We start from the raw sequence: 25,788 nt of genomic DNA on the forward strand, positions 1-25,788 counted from the left end.
GTGGAGATTCTGTGGGATATTTTTCTAGAATTTGGTCGTGTTTTAGAAGAATTAGGGAAATCTGTGGGATTTTTTTTGGATTTTGTGGACATTTGTGGACATTTTGTGGGATGTTGGTGGAACTTTGAGCGTCTTTTCTGGAATTTTGTGAGATTCTGCAGAGAATTGAGGAATTATCTGTGATTTTTCATGTATTTTGTAAGAATTTGTGGAGATTTGGTGGGATTTTTGTTGAAATTTGTAGAGTTTTGAGAAGATGTAGGGAATTTGGTGGGATTTTTGTGGAATTTGGTGGGCCTTTTCAAGGACTTTGTGTGGTTTTGAGGAGAGTTGAAGTATTTTGAGGAATTTTTCTTAGATTTTGTGGAAACTTGTGGAGGTTTTGTGTGATTTTTGTGGAATTTTGTGGGATAGTGAGGCGATTTAGGGATCTTGAGGGATTTTTCATGTATTTTGTGGGAATTAGTGGAGATTTGGTGGGATTTTTTTTTAGAATTTGGTCGTGTTTTGAGAAGGGTTTGCAGGGACTAGGTATGTTTTTATTTTTTTCCCTGGGAGCCACCTAGGACCAGATGGTGTTAACACACAAGCATACCCTCTCCCCCAGCTAATCAATGGGAAAGGTCCTGATGTCTGTTGTGACTCAGGATCCTTGATCCGCATTGGTGACCTCTCTGTGAGTTTGGCATGGGTCAAATTAGAGAAGTGCCATACTTCTACAGGGGTATGTAGAACTACAGGGGGGTCGGGCTCTGTAGGTGAACAATTTAAAAAATTCATAACATGCAGAGCCTTACAGAGCCTCTCAATGGGAAGAATGATCTTTGTTCCTCCCCACTGCTGATCAAGGACTCTTTTAAGGTTCTGATGTGTCCTTTCCACTATTGATTGCCCTGTGGGAGAGTGAGGTATGCCTGTGGCGTGCTTCACCCCGCACTGGCTGAAGAAATCTCTCAGTCTATGGGAGGTGTAAGCAGGCCCATGATCTGTTTTTATTTGTTCTGGGACTCCCAGGGTAGCAAACACAAGGAGAAAATGTTGGCTGGTATGTTTGGCATTTTCTCCTGTGTGGGCTGAAGCAAACACTGCACCTGTGACCTAAGTCCCCATGGAGGCGGGATGGTAGTTTTTGCAGGAGGGATGGAGTGGTGCGGCATTTGATTTGATGTCAGTGCACGGGGCTGTCCCATGCTCTGATTGAAGTTTCCTTAATGCCAGTTTGGTCTGGGTAACCATTGGTGGTTGGGTGGCTATAAAAAATGTCTCTCGGGGCAATCCTTAAAAAAGTGTCCAGGCTTGCCGCAGTTAAAACAGTGGCTTGAGCTTGAGTCCTTTATCATTTCAGCTGCATAGGCACTGGATATCCTTTCTGCCAGCCCTTTAGAACCCGCAAGGGCTACTGTGTTTTCGGTAGAAGTGGAGACATGCTTGGCGCAGGCTTCAACCATTTGGTCTTATGGTTGGTTCAGGGTCAGGTGGGAGGGCCTGTAAAACTGCTTTACATTCCATGTTGGCATTGGCCATTGCTATTTTTACCAACAATTCTTTTTGTGCCTTTGGGCACTCTATTTGCTTTTCAATGGCAATTTCAGCTTGTCTATATATTTAATGAAATACTCACTTGCCCCTTGCTTAATGTTAGTGAAGCACTGCGTTGGCACCTTGTTACCTGGGGTGACAAGAAGAGATGTCAGAGATTGCAGCATTGGCAATATCATGGAGAGTGTTATGAATACACGAATACACTAGAAAGAGAGATATATAAGGAAAGGTTTTATTAATTATAGCAAGCCAGCAATAAGCAAAGTCGGCGCCGGGCGGCAGGGAGGAGAAGGAGAAACCTCTTCCCACGGAGCTGCCGCGCTTCCCGCTTCCATGTTTGTCCTTTTATTCGTTTCGGCCTCCTGATGATGTAGCTTTCCTCCGGCGTTTCTACGCATGCGTCTCTGGTCATTAGATGATCTTTCTCTGCCCTCTTGTGGTCGTAGAAGGGAGGCTCCAAGTCTTCCTCACTCCTACTCTACTGACCTTTTCTCACTGTTTCTGTCTCAAGGTTTATCTTGTCCTAGTGTTCCAGGAATTTCTGCTAGTCTGTTATTAATTATGCCAGCTTCAGCAAGTTAGTGGCCTTCAGCCCCTTCTCAACTTTATATCTAAAGTACAATTTCGCAAAGCATTCTATCATATCTTTTTATTTAGGCGAACAAGAGAGTTTCTATCTATCACAACCCCCCCCTTTTTCTATTTCTTACTTTTGTTCGCTGAATCTTTGTAGTTCTTTTTTACTTAATTCTAAATAATCTTCTGTTTCTTCTCCCTTTAAGGCCTCATATTTAGCATGTATTAACATAAGGTGTGCTGCTTCTAATCTGTTTTTTACGATATTAATAATTTTATTAAGAATGCAAGGGCCTAAAGTAAGTACTAAAATTAGTAAAATTGAGGGCCCCATTATGGTGGATAATAAAGTAGTTAACCAGGGGGAGTAATTAAACCAAGATTCATACCAATTCTGTTGCATTTCTTGTTCTTCTTTTCTCTTTTTCAGTCCTTCCTGTAATTTGGCCATGGTTTCTCTTACTATTCCACTTTTATTTACATGTACACAACGTTCTTCCTTAAGGGCAGCACAAAGGCCTCCTTGTCGTAAAAATAATAGATTTAATCCCCTTCTATTTTGTAAGGCCACTTCAGCCAGTGGGTCTAGGGAGTCTGTGAGATCCTTTATAGATTTATCAATTCTTCTTAAATCCTCATCTACTGAAATTCTAAGCTCTCTGAGTCCCTGGTGCTGATTTACTAAAGATGCTACACCTGTTCCTAATCCAGCCCCTCCTATGCCTAGCAATACAGCTACTGTTAGTGCTGTGAGGGGTTCTCGCTTCACTAAATGATGTTCTGGGTTTTGATATTGTGTATACACATATTCTTCAGAATGATAAATAATTCTGGGAACTATTATGACCTGTATGCAGAATTCATAAGTTTCATTAAAGGCTGTTATAGAAACACATGGGGTTACTCCTAAAGTGTTACAAACCCATTTAGTATTAGGTGCTGGAATCAGCCACTGAGCTGGCTTGCGAGGGTCATTAATCAGTATTTTTGTTTGGCATAAGTAATTCTTATCTAGGGGCACATTTCCCACACATTTCCCTTTTCCAGTGACTCGAGATAATGTTATTCCTGGAGTATTTTCCCTTCCTGATTGCCATAAGCAAGCAGCAGGATTGGTACCATTCACTCTTTTTGGTTCTGCTATGGAGCCTATGGCCTCATAAAAGGGTGGATTAATGTTATAACATAACCAACATTCTCTAGTTAAATTTGGATGTGTATCATTTAATACTTTAAAGGTAGCTTGCAGAATTTTCCAAAGAGCTTTGTTTCCATATTCTTGGGGTGTCTCTACTGTGGTTAATACTTGGGTGTTATTTTCTAATTTTTCTGAATGGTTATTCTGATCCCTTACTTTAGGGTCTTCTACTCCCCACACCACTGGATTTGGTCCAACAGATCCCGAGTCGTGGGGAACTACCTCTTTCTTTATGAGTATATGCACCCCCCGATCCCTTCCGGGTTCCCATACTCTGAGACCCCAGGTTCTTCCCAATAACCACCCAGGATCTTGGGATTGTGTAATATTTATATAGTGAAATTTGCAAGTTCCAATATATGTTATCTCCCCTGAGGGGCCTATCCAGGGCTTTACACATCCGTGTGGACCCCGTTCAACCTTTAGATACTTATCTGGGTTTTGTACTTTCCATCCCATGGAAATTGTCTCACAGCCCCAATATCTACAGTAAAATTCTCCGGGATAATTACAATACCCTCTGCCTGGATTAGAAGCTGGGCACATGTATAGTACCTTATGCCCAGGTGGGAAATAATTAATACCCTTCCACTTAATGAGAGAGTCTAGTGTAACTTGAAAGCTAGGGGCTCCAGAGGTAATTTGTGATAGAATAATAACCTGGTCCTCCCATTGGGTTAAGGACCAATTAAAGGGTTCATGAGTCTTACTTGTACAAATGTTAAATGTGCTAATTAAAATTATAAATATTACTGACCTTTTTAATGAGCATTGGCTTCCCTTGCTATAATAGAGGCTTTTCTTTTGTAAAATACCAATTTGGGCTTCCCATAAATTATTTTGCTGGGTTGTCTCATTCCCATTCTTGTGGCATTTCCAGGACCATGACCTTTTGGTCCCATGTATTTTGGAGTGTTTCCCTCCACAGTTTATTACTCCTCTGCCTCTCCCGTCGTCGACCCGGTTGCCTCGGGCCACGGGGTGTACCATCGTCTCGGCAGCAAGAGTATTCTTCAGGAGGGAGATTACTCCTTTTTTTATTCTTTCTTTGTATATATTTTTCCCAACTTCTATGTTTTACTAAAGGGGTATCACACCTCAATTCCTGGAGCCACCGTCTGCACGACCCAGCTACTATATTTATTACAAAAGGTGCAGGTTCGTTTGGATGGTAACAATAATACAAGGAATTGACTCCTTTTGTGTAAATGGCCCACCACTTTTCTGATCCTTTCTCAAATTCCCCTGCCTGTGTTTTGGTTCTTAAGGCCCAATCGGTGAGTCTCCTCTGGGCAATGTAGCAAAATCTACACACCCCTCTCGGTGGGTAGCCTCTATGACAGTGGGTCCACCAATGTTCTTCACATACTATACTTTTAAAACAAACAAAAGGGTAACAATTCTGGCATACAGCACAACCTATTTTAACATTACTATTATATATTTCCTCCCTACTAGATGGGGGTATCTTATATTCTATATAAAAGCCTTTATGGAGTTTACTATTCATAAGTTTCTAAGCAGATTAATAATTTTCAGATTTTTTTTTTTTTTTTTTTTTTTTTTTTCAGGATATTTTAAGTCTCAGGTCCCCAGCCGGGCTAACCACTTCCCAGTTATTAGTTTTTGGTGGCTCCACAGGTCCCTTAATTCGACTGGCATGTGTCCATCCCTTCTCCGCAGTTCGGATTGCAGAATCAGTTGTTAGCAGGACTTGATACGGTCCTTCCCACTTTGGTGTTAGGGGGTTCTCTTTCCAACTTCTTATCAACACCCAATCTCCGGGTTGTACTTGGTGTAATATAAAATCCAATGGTGGTCTTTGAGCTAGCATTCCTTTTTCCCACAATGCCTTCTTATACTTCATTAATTTTATTAAGTACTTATTGATATACTGATCACTTACATTTGGATGTGTTTGAACTTCTTCTATATTATAAGGCATACCATATAACATCTCAAAAGGGGAAATTCCCTAATCTGCCCTTGGCTGAGTTCGAATATTCAGAAAGGCTAATGGAACACATTTGACCCATGATAGTTTTGTTTCCATTACTAGCTTAGTAAGTTGTTTTTTTATTTCTCCATTCATTCTTTCTACTCTCCCAGAACTTGGAGGGTGCCAAGGGGTGTGTTGTTCCCACTTTATTCCTAATGCCTCCGACACCTCCTGAGTTATTTTTGATGTAAAATGGGGACTTTTGTCAGAGTCTATTGTCTCTGGTACCCCATATCTGGAAATTATTTCTTCCAATAACACCTTTACAACTGTTCGTGAAGTTTCCCTAGATGTAGGGAAAGCTTTTACAAAATGGGTGAGATGATCCACTAGGACCAGGAGATATTTAAGTCTCCCTACCTTTGGTAGTTCTGCAAAGTCAATCTGAATATTTGCAAAAGGTCTTTTTGCTAAGGGTCTCCCTCCATAAGGTAATTTTCTGAGATTCTTTCTATTTGTTTTTAAACATGGGAGGCAGCTTCTAGTAATTTGCTTAGCTAAGTCTCGAATACCTGTGCTCATATACTTTGCTGCAAAATAATCGATTAGTCCTTGTGCTCCCCAATGTGTCCTTTGATGCATTTTTTCTAATATTCTCTGAGCTATGGCTTTTGGTAGTACTTCTCGGCCATCTGGAAGGAACCATCTCCCCTCTGAGTTTTCTATCGCTCCTGTCTCTGGGAGTTTTAATCTCTCTTCCTCAGTAAATTTACTTCTTAAATCACTATCCTTATGTTCCATAATTTCTTCATGCCCCCCTTTTTCTTTTAGGACCATTGTCCGTAATGCCACCCGTTTTGCCTCCTGATCTGCGGCATTATTTCCCCTACTCCTCAAGTCCATTCCCGTCTGATGTCCTTTCAAATGAACCACTGCCAACTTTTTGGGCCCTCTCAGGGCTTTTAATACTGCAATTATGAGTTTTTGATGGACTAAATCTTTCCCTTGGGAATTTATTAAACCTCTTTCTTCCCACAGTTTACCAAACGTATGCACCACTCCATAACTATATCTGGAATCTGTATATATTGTCCCCTCCTTTCCTTCTAATAATTCCAATGCTCTTAATACTGCATACAATTCACAAGCTTGGGCTGACCAAGATTTGTCTAATGGACCTGATTCTAGGACTTGCAAATCAGGTCCTCGTACAATGGCATAGCCTGTTTTCCTCTTTCCTTCTATTACTCTGGAGGACCCATCCACAAACAACTTTTCTCCGCTTTCTAATTCCTCTGCTTCCAAATGAGGTCTAATTTTGGTTTGTTCCTCAATTGTAGTTATACAGTCATGTGTCAGGGATTCGCCTTCGGGTTCTCCATACAAAAATGCAGCCGGATTTTGTAAAGTGGTGGTTTCTAATATTAAGTTTGGGGCCTCAACTAAAATTCCTTCATATTTTAGAAGTCTAGCATCTGAAATCCACTTATCCGCCTTTTGTTGTAACACACCCCGAATATTATGGGGGGACATTACCTTCAAATTGCTATTAAAGGTGATTTTCCTAGCTTCCTCCACCAGCAGGGCACATCCTGCTACTGCTTGCAAACAAGTTGGCCAGCCCTTACTCACGGGGTCCAAGATCTTTGATAGATACCCTATCGGCTTCTTTCTCCCTGCCCACTCCCGAGTCAAAACTCCGAAGGCAATTCCATCTTCCACATTTACAAACAAATAAAAAGGTCTCCTTAAATCTGGGAGACTCAAGACAGGAGCATGAATTAAACTTTCTTTTAGCTCCCGGAATTTTTCTGTATCTTCTAAACTCCATTTCATTAATCCCTCTTGTGTCAATTTATGATATAAAAATGTAACTTTGCTACTATAATTTTCAATCCACTGTCTACAGTATCCTGTTAATCCCAAGATTTGACGTATCTGTCTTTTATTTTTTGGAATTGGTAATGATAAAATTCCTTGTACTCTTTCAGGATCTATCTTTTTTTTTTCCTTCTTTAAGGTAATGACCTAAATATCTTACCTCTTTTTCAACGAATTGGAGCTTTGCCTTGGATACTTTCAATCCCTTTAAACCCAGAAAATTTAACAACTTAATACTCTCTCTCTTTACGTCTTCTTCCTCTTTCCCAGCTAAAAGCAAGCCATCCACATATTGTATCAAGGTCACTCTTGGGTCTATCTGATAATCCTGTAAAATCTGTTCTAATGCTTGCCCAAATAAATTGGGGGATTCGGTGAATCCCTGGGGTAATACCGTCCATCTCAGTTGTTGTCTCCTCCCCGTATCTGGATCTTCCCATTCAAAAGCGAAATAATCTCGACTAGCCTCATCAAGAGGACAGGCCCAGAATGCATCTTTTAAATCTATAACACTGTACCACAAACTGTCAGGCCCCAACTTACTTAATAACGTGTACGAATTTGCAACTACGGGGAACCGTGCTACTGTGCGTTTGTTAATTTCTCTTAAATCTTGTACCAAACGTTATGTCCCATCTGGCTTCTTTACTGGCAGTATGGGTGTGTTAAAAGGTGACATACATGGTTCTAATAGTCCCTTGCTTAACAATCTGTCAATTTCTGGTTTCAACCCTCTTCGTCCCTCAGGTGACAAGGGATATTGTTTTATTCTGACTGGAATTTCTGGGTTTTTAATAGTAACCGAGAATGGGGTTATCTTCAGCTGTCCCACACTCTCAGGTGTATACCACACTTCTGGGTTTATTTTTTCTTCATCTTCTATTCTTAAAGGACATAATCTTATTTTCCACTCCTTATCAACTACATCTAAATGTATTCCCAATTCAATAATTAAATCTCGTCCCAACAAATTATAATCTGCTTCTGGTACTAATAAAAAAATTTCCCACCCCAATTTTTGACTCTGATTCTATTATCACATCTTTAATAACCCCCACTTCAAAGGGTTCCCCCTTTGCTCCCACTACCGTGGCAGTTTCTTTAGATATACTACATCCTGTAGGTAAAAACTGAATGGTTGATCTCTCAGCTCCAGTATCCACCAAGAATGTTATTTCTTGGTGCTGGGGACCCACTTTTAGCTTTATCAAGGGCTCTTTAGGGTGGTCTTGGGTCCCTAAAAAAAAGAGCCCCTGACCTCCCTAGTCTTCTTTGAACATCTTTTCATCCTGGATCCTTACCCTACATTCTCTTTTAAAATGTCCTTTCTTTCCACAGTAAAAACAAGTTTTAGCGTTTTGTTTTTCTTTTGAATCTCTCATTGGTCTCTGTTGTTTCCCTTTCCAGGTTTGATCCCTACTCTCTCTTACAGCAGCCGCCATCATTTTAGTCTGCCTCTTCTGAGCCTCCTCTTCTCTTCTAACATACACTTTTTGTGCTTCTCTCAAAAGTTCATCCAAACTTCTATCTTGCCACCCATCCAATTTTTCTATCTTCCTCCAAATATCCTCCCAGGCTTTTGCCACAAATTGTGCTTTAAGCAGTGCTTGTCCCAGTTGGGTATCTGGATCCATTCCAGAATATAATTGAAAATTCTTTCTTAGTCTTTCTAACCATTCTGTAGGAGTTTCATCCTTCTTTTGCCTCTCCTTAAATGCTTTATTAATATTATGACCCCTTGGGACTGCCTCCCTAATTCCCTGAATTATAATAGTTCTTAAATCCTGCATGTGTACTCTATGGGCTGGATTCTGATGATCCCAATGGGGATTTTGAAAGGGGCCATTTTACATCTGCCAGTGGTCCCTGGGCATGCTGAGCATCCCAGATGCGCATTCCTTCCCTTCTAATCATGTTTCTCTCTTCTGCCGTAAATAAAATACTCAAAATAGATTGTAATTCTTCCCAGGTGTATATATTAGGTCCTAAGAATTGATCAACTCTTTCTGCAACCCCCAATGGATCTTCCAATAAATGCCCCATCTCCTTTTTAAAATCTCTGACATCCCCCGAACTAAGGGGGACAGATATAAATCCTATTCCAGCTTGGGGGCCACCCATTGGCATCTCTCTCAATGGGAATAGGTTCTCCTGTCTCCTTCTGAATCTATTCCTGGTAATAGGCTCCACCTCTGGCATGTCTAAATCCTCCTCCTCGGGATTCGGAGGGGGAGGGGCTCGTGGTGGTGGTGGTGGTGGTACAAATGGAGGGGGGGGGATTATCAAAGCATCTTCTTTTCGAGGTTTCTTTTTCTTTCCCTTCCCCTCCCCCGAATTCTCTGTCAACCTAAATATAAAAGCCTCAGGATTTACTACCCGGATCTCTGCATAAGCACTTTCCTCTGGGTTAAAGGGAATCTTTGTTCTTACCCATGAATTTAATTTTTGTTTAACCCAATCTTCAGCTGATCCAAATACAGGCCAAAATACATTCCTTGAAATTTCCTTTCCTCCCTGTATTTCTACACAATAATGAATCATTTTTGCCTTATCCTTATTTTCTGTTCCTGGGAAATGCTCCCAATTCTCTAATATAAAACCCAACGGACTATCTCTAGGTACGGGTGGAAGTTTAATAGATACAGGGTGCTTGCTTCTCCCCTGCCCCATTCTTCCGGAGTGCCTTCAATCACACAGCCGCTTTCGCTTCCCCTTGTTTGTGGCCCACGCCCTCGCGGGCTAATGGGAACCGCACTACTGAAGGGCCCGAACTCGCTTGGGGAATCCGTCGACCAGTCCCCCTCTCACACACACCCCACTCGCCACAATCCGGGATCCCGACCCCGACCGAACGGTTCCCGTAATACTCACGCGTCCTGCGTCTTCGTCCGGACTCTGTGCACAGATTTTAAGGGGTCGACCGGTCTCCCTTTTGCTTATTGCTTAGATCTTTTAGGTTCGTCGGTGCAACTGAGGCAGGAACCGGTCCTCCGGACCGCTAAATATTAAAGCGGGGGCGCCCACCGGTGGTGCCGAGTATCCGTCCTGCAGATTGCATCCGAGTCACGGGACCAAATTTGTTATGAATACACTAGAAAGAAATATATAAGGAAAGGTTTTATTAATTATAGCAAGCCAGCAATAAGCAAAGTCGGCGCCGGGCGGCAAGGAGGAGGAGGAAAAACCTCTTCCCAAGGAGCTGCCGCGCTTCCCGCTTCCGTGTTTGTCCTTTTATTCGTTTCGGCCTCCTGATGATGTGGCTTTCCTCTGGCGTTTCTGCACATGCGTCTCTGGTCATTAGATGATCTTTCTCTGCCCTCTTGTGGTCGTAGAAGGGAGGCTCCAAGTCTTCCTCACTCCTACTCCACTGACCTTTTCTCACTGTTTCTCTCTCAAGGTTTATCTTGTCCTAGTGTTCCAGGAATTTCTGCTAGTCTGTTATTAATTATGCCAGCTTCAGCAAGTTAGTGGCCTTCAGCCCCTTCTCTACTTTATATCTAAAGTACAATTTCGCAAAGCATTCTATCATATCTATATATTTAGGCGAACAAAAGAGTTTCTATCTATCACAGAGAGCTGCCTCAGGCAGTTCTCAGGCCTGTTCCCATGGTTTCTAGAAGTCACTTTCTCCTGCCAACTGCTCTAGTGTTAAATTAGGTTTGTTGGCATCTTTCATATATGATGCGTCTGCCAATTGCTTAAAATGTTTCTTCCACTGCCTTTCCCACAGCATATATTCTGATGGGGAGAGAAGACAGTTCATAATATTTTTAATGTCATGGGACACCATGACATGGGCTGCAAAGGTGGCTTCCAGTAAGTGTTTAAAAAAATGAGAGCCTTGACTATGCTCCTCAGTGGCTGCACAGCACCTGCAAATCCCTGTAGTCTAGGGACTCCCATACATTTATGAGTGCCCCTGCCCTGTTCTTCTTATATACCACAGGGAAAGCTAATATTGTTTTAGACAGGGCTGAGTCTCCTGCCCGCGTGGCTTCCCTTTGTACCTCGGCCCAGTGGTCTTCACATTCAGATTCTGAATATGAGGGCTCACTGCTCTCATCTCCTGGTGGGGATGGGGGGGCTCTTGATGACAGTGCATGGCTGTTTCCGGCAACCGGTACTGGCTTGCTTGTGAGCATCTGATGAAGCCAAGATGGCTTCCTTCCGGTTGCCGCCATTCTGACTTCCAGTCCTCATGTTGGGAGGACTGGAGGTTGGAGTGACATCGGGAGTGGAGCTCTGGTAGGAAGGGGCATGACTGGGGTCCACAACGGGGAGGAGTTTCCCGGTGGATGGGGAAGGGCCTAACGCGGTTACACCCAACGACGCAGTGGAAAGGGAGGAGGAGCAGGGCGTGGCAGGAAGAGAAGGGGTAGAGGCGGGAAAGTGGCCATTTTGAGGTACAAGGGCAGGAAAACTGGCGTGTGAGGGAGACAAGACGGCAGGGCTGGCCATGTTGCCAGCGCCATCTTTAGCATTATCATGAACCGTGGGGGATATAACTGGGTATGTAAGCATAGGGAGGAAGGTAGAGGAAAGACCCAGAAGGGCATGGCCAGTACCATCCTGGCAAGGGTAGAGAGGAGGTGGGGGGGTGTTAGAGAGACGGAAGCAACCCTGTGCCTGGTGGCTACGTCCAGCCACCAACTGCCCCTCAGATAAGGAAGAGGGTTTAAGGACACTCGGAGAGGTTAATGGGGATGGGGGTTTTAACTGGGGATTCCAAACACCCTCAACATTTTTCCCCTCTTTCTCAAATGAAAGAATAATAGTTTGAAACAAAGGAAAAAGCTTAGCAACAAAAAAATCTCCATCCGCTTGAACCATGTACAACTTTCTCTCCACATTGTCCCAAAAATCTCCCAACTAAACAGAATTAGAATCAACTTTAAAATGCTTAAAAATCTAATGAATAGATCTCTCCAATTCCTCTTTTGAAAACTTAAAATTTCCCGCATTAAGGGTGCCCACAACTTGGAGGTAAAAATCTCTCTCAAGAGGGCTCAGCTTGGGTCTAGAAAACTGATTCCCCATCCTTTTCACTCCCCACCCAGCAGCGAAATGCAAACTGAAATAAGAAAGGCCAAAAAAACCCTTGAGAGTATAAATTTACAACTTTTCTTCGGCCGATGCCAATGGAGCCAATGGAAAGGTGGTGGGCAGGTGGTCATCTGGTGGCCGGTCCTCAGGGGCTCTTCTGTCTTCTGTCTTCTTGGCCCCAGATGCTCAACGAGGGTCCCAGTCGCAGCCCTTCGGATTGCCTCTTGCTAGAATGCGAGAGGTTCTCCTCAAGGGGTGGCAGCTCCAACAGCAACACACTCTGCAGTTAAAACTGCAGGCGGACGCTTCTTCCGGGGCTCTTCAGATGCCCCATGTTGGGCGTCACCTGCCGTGATGGGGTCGATGGCAGGGAGTGCCACGACTACTCTGAAGAAGCTGTCCTGAAAAGGACAGCTCAGGGGCACAGGCACGTCCCTTGCCCGGCGAGTGATCTCAGCTCAGCGGCAGCTTGCAGACGACGCGGAGAGAGCGATTAGAGCGCTGTATGGCATTCCACCAAGAAATGGCCTTTATTATAACACAGTCCTCAGTGAAGGGAGCCAGTGACAGCAGCTCTCTTCAACTGGGGAAAAACCACAGTATATATAGGGAAGGAGAGGGGCGGGGGAAACTTAGATACAAGTAGCAGGGTGGAATGACAATGCACCAATGGGGTGCAACAGTTTAACAGAAAACAGGAAAGGGTGTCTGGGAGATACATTTCTCTCACTATGAGGGGAAGTGCCTGGCCTAGTATGAAGCTTTCCAGGGGAGTGCCAGCACTCATCTGTTTGCCAGTTCCTTGCCCCCCACACTAGCAGTAGTTCAAAGTGATCATTGAATTGACAGGATAATCTCCTAGCCTTTGGAGAAGGCTATTGAGCAAAACAAACCTTTGGCAGAGGCCTGTAATTATCTAGTCTAAATTAAATCTTGATGAAAAGCAATGCTTCTCTTAAAATCGAGGTCATGAGAAAGAAGGAAAACTTCTCCCTTGTTGAAACGATGATGGATCAGTTACCAAGCTGTTCTGCTCTTCTCAGGGGTGTCTCTCACAGCTCCCCTTTGGAACGTGTTTGATGGAGAGATGTGGCCATATACCCGTGCATCCTGCCTGGACCAACTTCCTCTCTTGGCAGCCCTTTGTCTCTGGACCAGGGGCAAAGGCTTTCCCCACTGCCTGATGCTGCTGCTTCTCACTCTGCTCACCTCACTCCCTAGCTGTTTGGGCTCACCTGTTTTACAGTAAAGAAATGGGTGCTTCAGGCTGTGCAGAGGCTGGCTCTGCCCACTGTGTATGAGCGCTTTACTGGCGGGGCGGGGTAACACAGATGTGGCTCTACTCCTGCTGGGGACGGAGATGGAGATGGAGGAGGCCTTTGTAGTGGCAGGGGTGTGCGGTGCCTCACGGTGTTCCTGGCGCTGCTGCAAGTGGGGTGGGGCCGCCGGGGCTCTCCACACAGCTCCGGACTCCAACTCCCTTTTCCATTTTCTCGACATTTGGGGAGCTGGAGCATGGCTTTAGTTTCTCTTTCCGCAGTGCAGGCAGCATCCCGGAAGGGTGCAGGCTGAGCCAGCACGGCAATGCTGCTTCCAGGCACAGGCTGCTGCTGACACGGCTGGCCGGCCCAGCTCCAGCCAGAATGCTACACGCCTGCTTCTTCCCCTGCTCTTGCCCCTCCCCGCCGCCATCTGCTGGTGGTTTGGGCATCCCTCTGGAGAAGGGGATCACACAGGACCCCAAGCTCTTCTGTCTAACTGTTATAAATCCATATTGTGATATTGGCTTTTCGCAAGTATTAAGATGAACGTTATATGTTATATGCTTTTGCTATGTCTTTTTCTCCTGCTAGCAAGCTTAGGTATAGGTCGAGAAGAATTCTGAATGTTAGAGCGAGGTCCTGACTGTTACAAAGCAAGATAACTTCCAGTGGACAAGATGATGGGGTCCAGACTGTTATCAGCACTGACCGCCTGCAGAGGAAGGAACCCCAGCCCAAATAAAATTATGAAAAGAAGGAATCAAGCTTCTACGATACATGCTCTAAAAAGATGGCTTCAAGGAGTGGCTATGCAAACTAGTTCTTGGAAAAGAATGCATTAAACTTCTACAGCAAAAATAGATAAAAGGAACATTCCAAAGACACCAGGTGTGGTCTTGGCAGAGAGACAGGCACCTGACCCTTTTTTACCCTTTGATTTCTTATCATTGTCTCCTAAAGGTCTTTTTGTTTATATTAAACCTTTTATAATTTATAAAGCGAGTGAACCTCATTTTTCACATCCCCCACCTCCCCTGTTCCTCCGGCTGTGAAGACCTTTACCCTGCTGGTCCTGGTGGCTGTGCCTTGCTCATGGCCTGCTCTGCTGGCTCCTGTGGAGACTGGCACAGGAGTCCTCCCTTCCCAACTCTGTAGCATCAAACATCCTGTCGGAGCACCACTTGGATTCACGGGCGTTCCAAAACATATTTGTTTCTTTCCTAAGTTGCCAGTCAAACCTCTTGCTTACCTCATTGATGTCTTACATCCTATGCATGTCTTTTTGTCTAGTTCAATTTCTGAAGAGCAACTTTTAAACTTCTGCATACTGGAGGGAAGTGGAGTCTAACCCCACCAATTTTTTGTTTGTTTCTTTTTTTACTTCCTCTTCTTCAGTTGTGAAAGTACAACGCAGAGTACTCTCTTTGCATGCTGAAGTGTGGCTACTATTTAAACCTTTATGTACCTGTCCTTTAATTTTCTTGTATCAGGCCACTTCCTATTAGTGTAGCTCTGTATTTTGAATTAAAAACTGTTGGGTGATTGGGCTGATTGCAGGTTTTTGTTTGTAATTTGTTTCTGCAAAAGCATCCACATATGGTGGGTTTAGTGCTAGCTAAAATCACCAGTGTACCTACTACAAGAATGTACTCATTTCCTGCTGCGAGATACAAATCTCGGAGGAAGGCAAAAGAGGCTCAGAACTTAAAAGGTATGAAGAAAACTATTAACAAAATTAAAGAATAATAAGAATCAAATTAAAACCTTCTCCTTCCTTCCCCATAATCTCCTTGCTTTTCTACAGACAACGTAGAGAAAAAAACCAAGGATTTTCAATCAGTTACTACTCTACAATAGTCTTTCATCAGTTCCTATATAAAGGGAAGTTTCTCTTTCCATGCCATAGAGACTTCTCCACAAGAAAGAGTTATCCTGTGTCTTCAACTTCACAGTTGTAAAAAACAAGGTCCATTCTCCTAATAAATTTTAAAAGGTTTAATATAAACAAAAAGACAACAGGAGACAAAGATAATAAAGCAAAGGGTTGAAATGGCTGGGTGCTTGGCTCTCTGCCAAGAACACACATGGTGTCTTGGAAACACCCTTTATTTATTGTGCCACGTGGACTTTCATGCATATGTAAATTTTTTCAGGAAATGTTTTACATAGCCACTCCTTAGATCCGCCTTTTTAGAGGATGCTTATTTCTTAGTTTTGTGGTTTTATCTTCTCTCTTATTATCTTTTCATTTGGGCCTAGGCTTCTTCTTTCACAGGAAGTAAACATTGACAGCAGTGTTGAGTAGCCTGGGCCTCATTCTTCTGTTCACTAGAGGTTATCTTTCCTGTTGAAGTAAGACCTAATCTAACATCCAAAATTCTTCTGACCTATGCTTAAATTCTAGCTTATAAGAGGAGAAAAAGAAAATTACATAGCAAAAGCTATTCTAACATTATACATATAACATTCATCTTAATACTTGCAAAAAGCCAATAGCACAATATATATTTATTACACAGTCAATTCGTCGCCCAAGGAAAGGAAAGTCTGTTTGCAGTATCAAAGTCCCTCCCATGTCTTGCAACTTTCCCAAACTGCTTTCATGGGCCATGTCACCTTTTGGGGTACTATTTCAAGGATGAGCTGCTCTATCATAAAAAAACAAAAGTTCTTTTATCTCTGGGAACAGAGGCTTCACTGCTTTTCTCCCTGGGGCAATGTTTCTCATCTCTCTAAAGCTCAAGAGCTCCCGCAGAGAGCAGTAACAACAGGTAGCAGCACAAGGAAGCCTCTTGCGGTTACCTTCTCTGAGATCCGGAGTCTCGGCTTCTGCTTTTCTTGCTCTTAAAGCAAGCGGAAAGCTTTTGCACTGCGTCTGGCGAGGAGAACGTGTGACAGGACAACGTATGTTTGTGCAGCCTGGCCCTGCCACTGACGCAAGCACGGATTTGCAGCACCCTATGCCACCCATGGTGTGACAGGTTTCTGTGCTGCGCATGTCATTTCTCTGCATCTGGGAGTGAAAGGGAAAGCGCAATTGTTGTCGCAGAGAGCAGCAGCAGCAGGGAGCAGCAGAAGGAAGTCGTGGCCGTACTTGTTCCACACGACAACTAGCGACTAATCAGCAAGAGTGCGACTGGCAGCTACGTTCCACTTGCAGTCTGAATGTCTAGCGCGACAGATGCCTGTTAAACACCTTATTCGCTTGCCCGCAGCGCTCGCTCTTTCCACCGCCCGCTCGCGGACCGGCACAGTCCCACAGACACGCTTGGTTCAATTGCCGGTTGCCAAAAGCTCGGGAAAGCAGCTTCTGCCGAAGGATGTTCGCCTCTTGCGGTTACCTTCTCCGAGCTGCGGAGTCGCGGTGCCTTCATTTCTTGCTCTTAATGCAAGGTAAAAGGTTTGCACTACATCTGGCGAGGAGAACGTGTGACAGGACAGCACATGTTTGTGCAGCTTACCTCTGCCACTGACACAAGCACGGATTTGCAGCACCCTATGCCACCCATGGTGTGACAGCTTTCTGTGCTGCACAGGGCTTTCTCTGCGTCTGGCAGTAAAAGGGAAAGTGCAATTGTTGTCGCAGAGAGCAGCAGCAGCAGTAGGGAGCAGCAGAAGGAAGTCGTGGTCGTACTTGTTCCACACGACAACTAGCGACTAATCAGCAAGCGTGCGAGTGGCACCTACGTTCCACTTGCATTCTGAATGTCTCGCGCGACAGATGCCTGTTAAACACCTTATTCGCATGCCCGCAGCGCTCGCACTTTCCACCGCCCGCACCATGACCGGCACTCTCCTTCAGACACATATGGTACTTTAGCCGGTTGCCAAGATCTCCGGAAAGCAGCTTCTGCCGAAGGATGTTCGTCTTCTGCGGTTACCTTCTCCGAACTGCGGAGTCGCGCCTTCTGCCTTTCTTGCTCTTAATGCAAGCGGAAAGCTTTTGCACTGCGTCTGGCGAGGAGAACGTGTGACAGGACAACGTATGTTTGTGCAGCTTACCTCTGCCACTGACGCAAGCACGGATTTGCAGCACCCTATGCCACCCATGGAGTGACAGCTTTCTGTGCTGCACAGGGCTTTCTCTGCGCCTGGGAGTGAAAGGGAAAGTGCAATTGTTGTCGCAGAGAGCAGCAGCAGTAGAAAGCAACAGAAGGAAGTCGTGGTCGTACCTGTTCCACACGACAACTAGCGACTAATCAGCAAGCGTGCGGGTGGCACCTACGTTCCACATGCAGTCTGAAAGTTTCGTGCGCCAGATGCCTGTTAAACACCTTATTCGCTTGCCCGCAGCGCTCGCTCTTTCCACCGCCCGCTCGCTGACCGGCACAGTCCCACAGACACGCTTGGTTCAATTGCCGGCTGCCAAAAACTCGGGAAAGCAGCTTCTGCCGAAGGATGTTCGCCTCCTGCGGCTACCTTCTCCGAACTGCGGAGTCGCCCCTTCTGCCTTTCTTGGTCTTAACGCAAGCAGAAAGCGTTTGCACTGCATCTGGCGAGGTGAACTTGTGACACACCATGGGTGTCATAGGGTGTTGCAAATCCGTGCTTGTGTCAGTGGCAGAGGTAAGCTGCACAAACATACGTTGTCCTGTCACACGTTCTCCTCGCCAGACGCAGTGCAAAAGCTTTCCGCTTGCATTAAGAGCATGAAATGCAGGCACCGCGACTCCGCAGTTCGGAGAAGGTAACCGCAGAAGGCGAACATCCTTCGGCAGAAGCTGCTTTCCGGAGATCTTGGCAGCCGGCAATTGAACCAAGTGTGTCTGTGGGACTGTGCCTGTCAGCGAGCGGGCGGTGGAAAGCGCGAGCGCTGCGGGCAAGCGAATAAGGTGTTTAACAGGCATCTGTCGCGCGAGACATTCAGAATGCAAGTGGAACGTAGGTGCCACTCGCACGCTTGCTGATTAGTCGCTAGTTGTCGTGTGGAACAAGTACGACCACGACTTCCTTCTGCTGCTCCCTACTGCTGCTGCTGCTCTCTGCGACAACAATTGCACTTTCCCTTTTACTGCCAGACGCAGAGAAAGCCCTGTGCAGCACAGAAAGCTGTCACACCATGGGTGGCATAGGGTGCTGCAAATCCGTGCTTGTGTCAGTGGCAGAGGTAAGCTGCACAAACATGTGCTGTCCTGTCACACGTTCTCCTCGCCAGATGTAGTGCAAACCTTTTACCTTGCATTAAGAGCAAGAAATGCAGGCACCGCGACTCCGCAGCTCGGAGAAGGTAACCGCAAGAGGCGAACATCCTTCGGCAGAAGCTGCTTTCCCGAGCTTTTGGCAACCGGCAATTGAACCAAGTGTGTCTGTGGGACTGTGCCTGTCAGCGAGCGGGCGGTGGAAAGCGCGAGCGCTGCGGGCAGGCGAATAAGGTGTTTAACAGGCATCTGTCGCGCGAGACATTCAGACTGCAAGTAGAACGTAGCTGCCAGTCGCACTCTTGCTGATTAGTCGCTAGTTGTCGTGTGGAACAAGTACGACCACGACTTCCTTCTGCTGCTCCCTACTGCTGCTGCTGCTCTCTGCGACAACAATTGCACTTTCCCTTTTACTGCCAGACGCAGAGAAAGCCCTGTGCAGCACAGAAAGCTGTCACACCATGGGTGGTATAGGGTGCTGCAAATCCGTGCTTGTGTCAGTGGCAGAGGTAAGCTGCACAAACATGTGCTGTCCTGTCACACGTTCTCCTCGCCAGATGTAGTGCAAACCTTTTACCTTGCATTAAGAGCAAGAAATGCAGGCACCGCGACTCCGCAGCTCGGAGAAGGTAACCGCAAGAGGCGAACATCCTTCGGCAGAAGCTGCTTTCCCGAGCTTTTGGCAACCGGCAATTGAACCAAGCGTGTCTGTGGGACTGTGCCGGTCCGCGAGCGGGCGGTGGAAAGAGCGAGCGCTGCGGGCAAGCGAATAAGGTGTTTAACAGGCATCTGTCGCGCTAGACATTCAGACTGCAAGTAGAACGTAGCTGCCAGTCGCACTCTTGCTGATTAGTCGCTAGTTGTCGTGTGGAACAAGTACGGCCACGACTTCCTTCTGCTGCTCCCTGCTGCTGCTGCTCTCTGCGACAACAATTGCGCTTTCCCTTTCACTCCCAGATGCAGAGAAATGACATGCGCAGCACAGAAACCTGTCACACCATGGGTGGCATAGGGTGCTGCAAATCCGTGCTTGTGTCAGTGGCAGAGGTAAGCTGCACAAACATACGTTGTCCTGTCACACGTTCTCCTCGCCAGACGCAGTGTAAAAGCTTTCCGCTTGCATTAAGAGCATGAAATGCAGGCACCGCGACTCCGCAGTTCTGAGAAGGTAACCGCAGAAGGCGAACATCCTTCGGCAGAAGCTGCTTTCCGGAGATCTTGGCAGCCGGCAATTGAACCAAGTGTGTCTGTGGGACTGTGCCTGTCAGCGAGCGGGCGGTGGAAAGCGCGAGCGCTGCGGGCAGGCGAATAAGGTGTTTAACAGGCATCTGTCGCGCGAGACATTCAGACTGCAAGTGGAACGTAGGTGCCACCCGCACGCTTGCTGATTAGTCGCTAGTTGTCGTGTGGAACAAGTACGACCACGACTTCCTTCTGCTGCTCCCTGCTGCTGCTGCTCTCTGCGACAACAATTGCGCTTTCCCTTTCACTCCCAGATGCAGAGAAATGACATGCGCAGCACAGAAACCTGTCACACCGTGGGTGGTATAGGGTGCTGCAAATCCGTGCTTGTGTCAGTGGCAGAGGTAAGCTGCACAAACATACGTTGTCCTGTCACAAGTTCACCTCGCCAGATGCAGTGCAAAAGCTTTCCGCTTGCATTAAGAGCAAGAAAGGCAGAAGGCGCGACTCCGCAGTTCGGAGAATGTAGCCGCAGGAGGCGAACATCCTTCGGCAGAAGCTGCTTTCCCGAGTTTTTGGCAACCGGCAATTGAACCAAGCGTGTCTGTGGGACTGTGCCGGTCAGCGAGCGGGCGGTGGAAAGAGCGAGCGCTGCGGGCAAGCGAATAAGGTGTTTAACAGGCATCTGTCGCGCGAGACATTCAGAATGCAAGTGGAACGTAGCTGCCAGTCGCACTCTTGCTGATTAGTCGCTAGTTGTCGTGTGGAACAAGTACGGCCACGACTTCCTTCTGCTGCTCCCTGCTGCTGCTGCTCTCTGCGACAACAATTGCGCTTTCCCTTTCACTCCCAGATGCAGAGAAATGACATGCGCAGCACAGAAACCTGTCACACCATGGGTGGCATAGGGTGCTGCAAATCCGTGCTTGCGTCAGTGGCAGGGCCAGGCTGCACAAACATACGTTGTCCTGTCACACGTTCTCCTCGCCAGACGCAGTGCAAAAGCTTTCCGCTTGCTTTAAGAGCAAGAAAAGCAGAAGCCGAGACTCCGGATCTCAGAGAAGGTAACCGCAAGAGGCTTCCTTGTGCTGCTACCTGTTGTTACTGCTCTCTGCGGGAGCTCTTGAGCTTTAGAGAGATGAGAAACATTGCCCCAGGGAGAAAAGCAGTGAAGCCTCTGTTCCCAGAGATAAAAGAACTTTTGTTTTTTTATGATAGAGCAGCTCATCCTTGAAATAGTACCCCAAAAGGTGACATGGCCCATGAAAGCAGTTTGGGAAAGTTGCAAGACATGGGAGGGACTTTGATACTGCAAACAGACTTTCCTTTCCTTGGGCGACGAATTGACTGTGTAATAAATATATATTGTGCTATTGGCTTTTTGCAAGTATTAAGATGAATGTTATATGTATAATGTTAGAATAGCTTTTGCTATGTAATTTTCTTTTTCTCCTCTTATAAGCTAGAATTTAAGCATAGGTCAGAAGAATTTTGGATGTTAGATTTAGGTCTTACTTCAACAGGAAAGATAACCTCTAGTGAACAGAAGAATGAGGCCCAGGCTACTCAACACTGCTGTCAATGTTTACTTCCTGTGAAAGAAGAAGCCTAGGCCCAAATGAAAAGATAATAAGAGAGAAGATAAAACCACAAAACTAAGAAATAAGCATCCTCTAAAAAGGCGGATCTAAGGAGTGGCTATGTAAAACATTTCCTGAAAAAATTTACATATGCATGAAAGTCCACGTGGCACAATAAATAAAGGGTGTTTCCAAGACACCATGTGTGTTCTTGGCAGAGAGCCAAGCACCCAGCCATTTCAACCCTTTGCTTTATTATCTTTGTCTCCTGTTGTCTTTTTGTTTATATTAAACCTTTTAAAATTTATTAGGAGAATGGACCTTGTTTTTTACAACTGTGAAGTTGAAGACACAGGATAACTCTTTCTTGTGGAGAAGTCTCTATGGCATGGAAAGAGAAACTTCCCTTTATATAGGAACTGATGAAAGACTATTGTAGAGTAGTAACTGATTGAAAATCCTTGGTTTTTTTCTCTACGTTGTCTGTAGAAAAGCAAGGAGATTGTGGGGAAGGAAGGAGAAGGTTTTAATTTGATTCTTATTATTCTTTAATTTTGTTAATAGTTTTCTTCATACCTTTTAAGTTCTGAGCCTCTTTTGCCTTCCTCCGAGATTTGTATCTCGCAGCAGGAAATGAGTACATTCTTGTAGTAGGTACACTGGTGATTTTAGCTAGCACTAAACCCACCATATGTGGATGCTTTTGCAGAAACAAATTACAAACAAAAACCTGCAATCAGCCCAATCACCCAACAGTTTTTAATTCAAAATACAGAGCTACACTAATAGGAAGTGGCCTGATACAAGAAAATTAAAGGACAGGTACATAAAGGTTTAAATAGTAGCCACACTTCAGCATGCAAAGAGAGTACTCTGCGTTGTACTTTCACAACTGAAGAAGAGGAAGTAAAAAAAGAAACAAACAAAAAATTGGTGGGGTTAGACTCCACTTCCCTCCAGTATGCAGAAGTTTAAAAGTTGCTCTTCAGAAATTGAACTAGACAAAAAGACATGCATAGGATGTAAGACATCAATGAGGTAAGCAAGAGGTTTGACTGGCAACTTAGGAAAGAAACAAATATGTTTTGGAACGCCCGTGAATCCAAGTGGTGCTCCGACAGGATGTTTGATGCTACAGAGTTGGGAAGGGAGGACTCCTGTGCCAGTCTCCACAGGAGCCAGCAGAGCAGGCCATGAGCAAGGCACAGCCACCAGGACCAGCAGGGTAAAGGTCTTCACAGCCGGAGGAACAGGGGAGGTGGGGGATGTGAAAAATGAGGTTCACTCGCTTTATAAATTATAAAAGGTTTAATATAAACAAAAAGACCTTTAGGAGACAATGATAAGAAATCAAAGGGTAAAAAAGGGTCAGGTGCCTGTCTCTCTGCCAAGACCACACCTGGTGTCTTTGGAATGTTCCTTTTATCTATTTTTGCTGTAGAAGTTTAATGCATTCTTTTCCAAGAACTAGTTTGCATAGCCACTCCTTGGAGCCATCTTTTTAGAGCATGTATCGTAGAAGCTTGATTCCTTCTTTTCATAATTTTATTTGGGCTGGGGTTCCTTCCTCTGCAGGCGGTCAGTGCTGATAACAGTCTGGACCCCATCATCTTGTCCACTGGAAGTTATCTTGCTTTGTAACAGTCAGGACCTCGCTCTAACATTCAGAATTCTTCTCGACCTATACCTAAGCTTGCTAGCAGGAGAAAAAGACATAGCAAAAGCATATAACATATAACGTTCATCTTAATACTTGCGAAAAGCCAATATCACAATATGGATTTATAACAGTTAGACAGAAGAGCTTGGGGTCCTGTGTGATCCCCTTCTCCAGAGGGATGCCCAAACCACCAGCAGATGGCGGCGGGGAGGGGCAAGAGCAGGGGAAGAAGCAGGCGTGTAGCATTCTGGCTGGAGCTGGGCCGGCCAGCCGTGTCAGCAGCAGCCTGTGCCTGGAAGCAGCATTGCCGTGCTGGCTCAGCCTGCACCCTTCCGGGATGCTGCCTGCACTGCGGAAAGAGAAACTAAAGCCATGCTCCAGCTCCCCAAATGTCGAGAAAATGGAAAAGGGAGTTGGAGTCCGGAGCTGTGTGGAGAGCCCCGGCGGCCCCACCCCACTTGCAGCAGCGCCAGGAACACCGTGAGGCACCGCACACCCCTGCCACTACAAAGGCCTCCTCCATCTCCATCTCCGTCCCCAGCAGGAGTAGAGCCACATCTGTGTTACCCCGCCCCGCCAGTAAAGCGCTCATACACAGTGGGCAGAGCCAGCCTCTGCACAGCCTGAAGCACCCATTTCTTTACTGTAAAACAGGTGAGCCCAAACAGCTAGGGAGTGAGGTGAGCAGAGTGAGAAGCAGCAGCATCAGGCAGTGGGGAAAGCCTTTGCCCCTGGTCCAGAGACAAAGGGCTGCCAAGAGAGGAAGTTGGTCCAGGCAGGATGTACGGGTATATGGCCACATCTCTCCATCAAACACGTTCCAAAGGGGAGCTGTGAGAGACACCCCTGAGAAGAGCAGAACAGCTTGGTAACTGATCCATCATCGTTTCAACAAGGGAGAAGTTTTCCTTCTTTCTCATGACCTCGATTTTAAGAGAAGCATTGCTTTTCATCAAGATTTAATTTAGACTAGATAATTACAGGCCTCTGCCAAAGGTTTGTTTTGCTCAATAGCCTTCTCCAAAGGCTAGGAGATTATCCTGTCAATTCAATGATCACTTTGAACTACTGCTAGTGTGGGGGGCAAGGAACTGGCAAACAGATGAGTGCTGGCACTCCCCTGGAAAGCTTCATACTAGGCCAGGCACTTCCCCTCATAGTGAGAGAAATGTATCTCCCAGACACCCTTTCCTGTTTTCTGTTAAACTGTTGCACCCCATTGGTGCATTGTCATTCCACCCTGCTACTTGTATCTAAGTTTCCCCCGCCCCTCTCCTTCCCTATATATACTGTGGTTTTTCCCCAGTTGAAGAGAGCTGCTGTCACTGGCTCCCTTCACTGAGGACTGTGTTATAATAAAGGCCATTTCTTGGTGGAATGCCATACAGCGCTCTAATCGCTCTCTCCGCGTCGTCTGCAAGCTGCCGCTGAGCTGAGATCACTCGCCGGGCAAGGGACGTGCCTGTGCCCCTGAGCTGTCCTTTTCAGGACAGCTTCTTCAGAGTAGTCGTGGCACTCCCTGCCATCGACCCCATCACGGCAGGTGACGCCCAACATGGGGCATCTGAAGAGCCCCGGAAGAAGCGTCCGCCTGCAGTTTTAACTGCAGAGTGTGTTGCTGTTGGAGCTGCCACCCCTTGAGGAGAACCTCTCGCATTCTAGCAAGAGGCAATCCGAAGGGCTGCGACTGGGACCCTCGTTGAGCATCTGGGGCCAAGAAGACAGAAGACAGAAGAGCCCCTGAGGACCGGCCACCAGATGACCACCTGCCCACCACCTTTCCATTGGCTCCATTGGCATCGGCCGAAGAAAAGTTGTAAATTTATACTCTCAAGGGTTTTTTTGGCCTTTCTTATTTCAGTTTGCATTTCGCTGCTGGGTGGGGAGTGAAAAGGATGGGGAATCAGTTTTCTAGACCCAAGCTGAGCCCTCTTGAGAGAGATTTTTACCTCCAAGTTGTGGGCACCCTTAATGCGGGAAATTTTAAGTTTTCAAAAGAGGAATTGGAGAGATCTATTCATTAGATTTTTAAGCATTTTAAAGTTGATTCTAATTCTGTTTAGTTGGGAGATTTTTGGGACAATGTGGAGAGAAAGTTGTACATGGTTCAAGCGGATGGAGATTTTTTTGTTGCTAAGCTTTTTCCTTTGTTTCAAACTATTATTCTTTCATTTGAGAAAGAGGGGAAAAATGTTGAGGGTGTTTGGAATCCCCAGTTAAAACCCCCATCCCCATTAACCTCTCCGAGTGTCCTTAAACCCTCTTCCTTATCTGAGGGGCAGTTGGTGGCTGGACGTAGCCACCAGGCACAGGGTTGCTTCCGTCTCTCTAACACCCCCCCACCTCCTCTCTACCCTTGCCAGGATGGTACTGGCCATGCCCTTCTGGGTCTTTCCTCTACCTTCCTCCCTATGCTTACATACCCAGTTATATCCCCCACGGTTCATGATAATGCTAAAGATGGCGCTGGCAACATGGCCAGCCCTGCCGTCTTGTCTCCCTCACACGCCAGTTTTCCTGCCCTTGTACCTCAAAATGGCCACTTTCCCGCCTCTACCCCTTCTCTTCCTGCCACGCCCTGCTCCTCCTCCCTTTCCACTGCGTCGTTGGGTGTAACCGCGTTAGGCCCTTCCCCATCCACCGGGAAACTCCTCCCCGTTGTGGACCCCAGTCATGCCCCTTCCTACCAGAGCTCCACTCCCGATGTCACTCCAACCTCCAGTCCTCCCAACATGAGGACTGGAAGTCAGAATGGCGGCAACCGGAAGGAAGCCATCTTGGCTTCAT

At 46.0% G+C, this 25,788-nt stretch overlaps 1 protein-coding gene across 1 annotated transcript; it reads right to left on the bottom strand.

Moving 5' to 3' along the window:
- Positions 1-1,440: 1,440 nt before the first annotated feature.
- On the bottom strand, positions 1,441-4,306 carry LOC147654494 (endogenous murine leukemia virus Env polyprotein from Emv-2 locus-like). The gene is made up of 3 exons (XM_086883808.1): positions 4,132-4,306; positions 2,253-3,627; positions 1,441-1,597 (listed from the first exon to the last, which is right to left on the bottom strand). Exons 1-3 carry the CDS (start codon positions 4,304-4,306, stop codon positions 1,441-1,443), a joined length of 1,707 nt encoding a protein of 568 aa, XP_086739934.1.
- Between the last annotated feature and the right edge of the window lie 21,482 nt (positions 4,307-25,788).

This window comes from Cyanistes caeruleus, chromosome 3 (genome assembly GCF_971803275.1).
Source record: "Cyanistes caeruleus chromosome 3, bCyaCae1.hap1.1, whole genome shotgun sequence".
Taxonomy (NCBI): Eukaryota; Metazoa; Chordata; class Aves; order Passeriformes; family Paridae; genus Cyanistes; species Cyanistes caeruleus.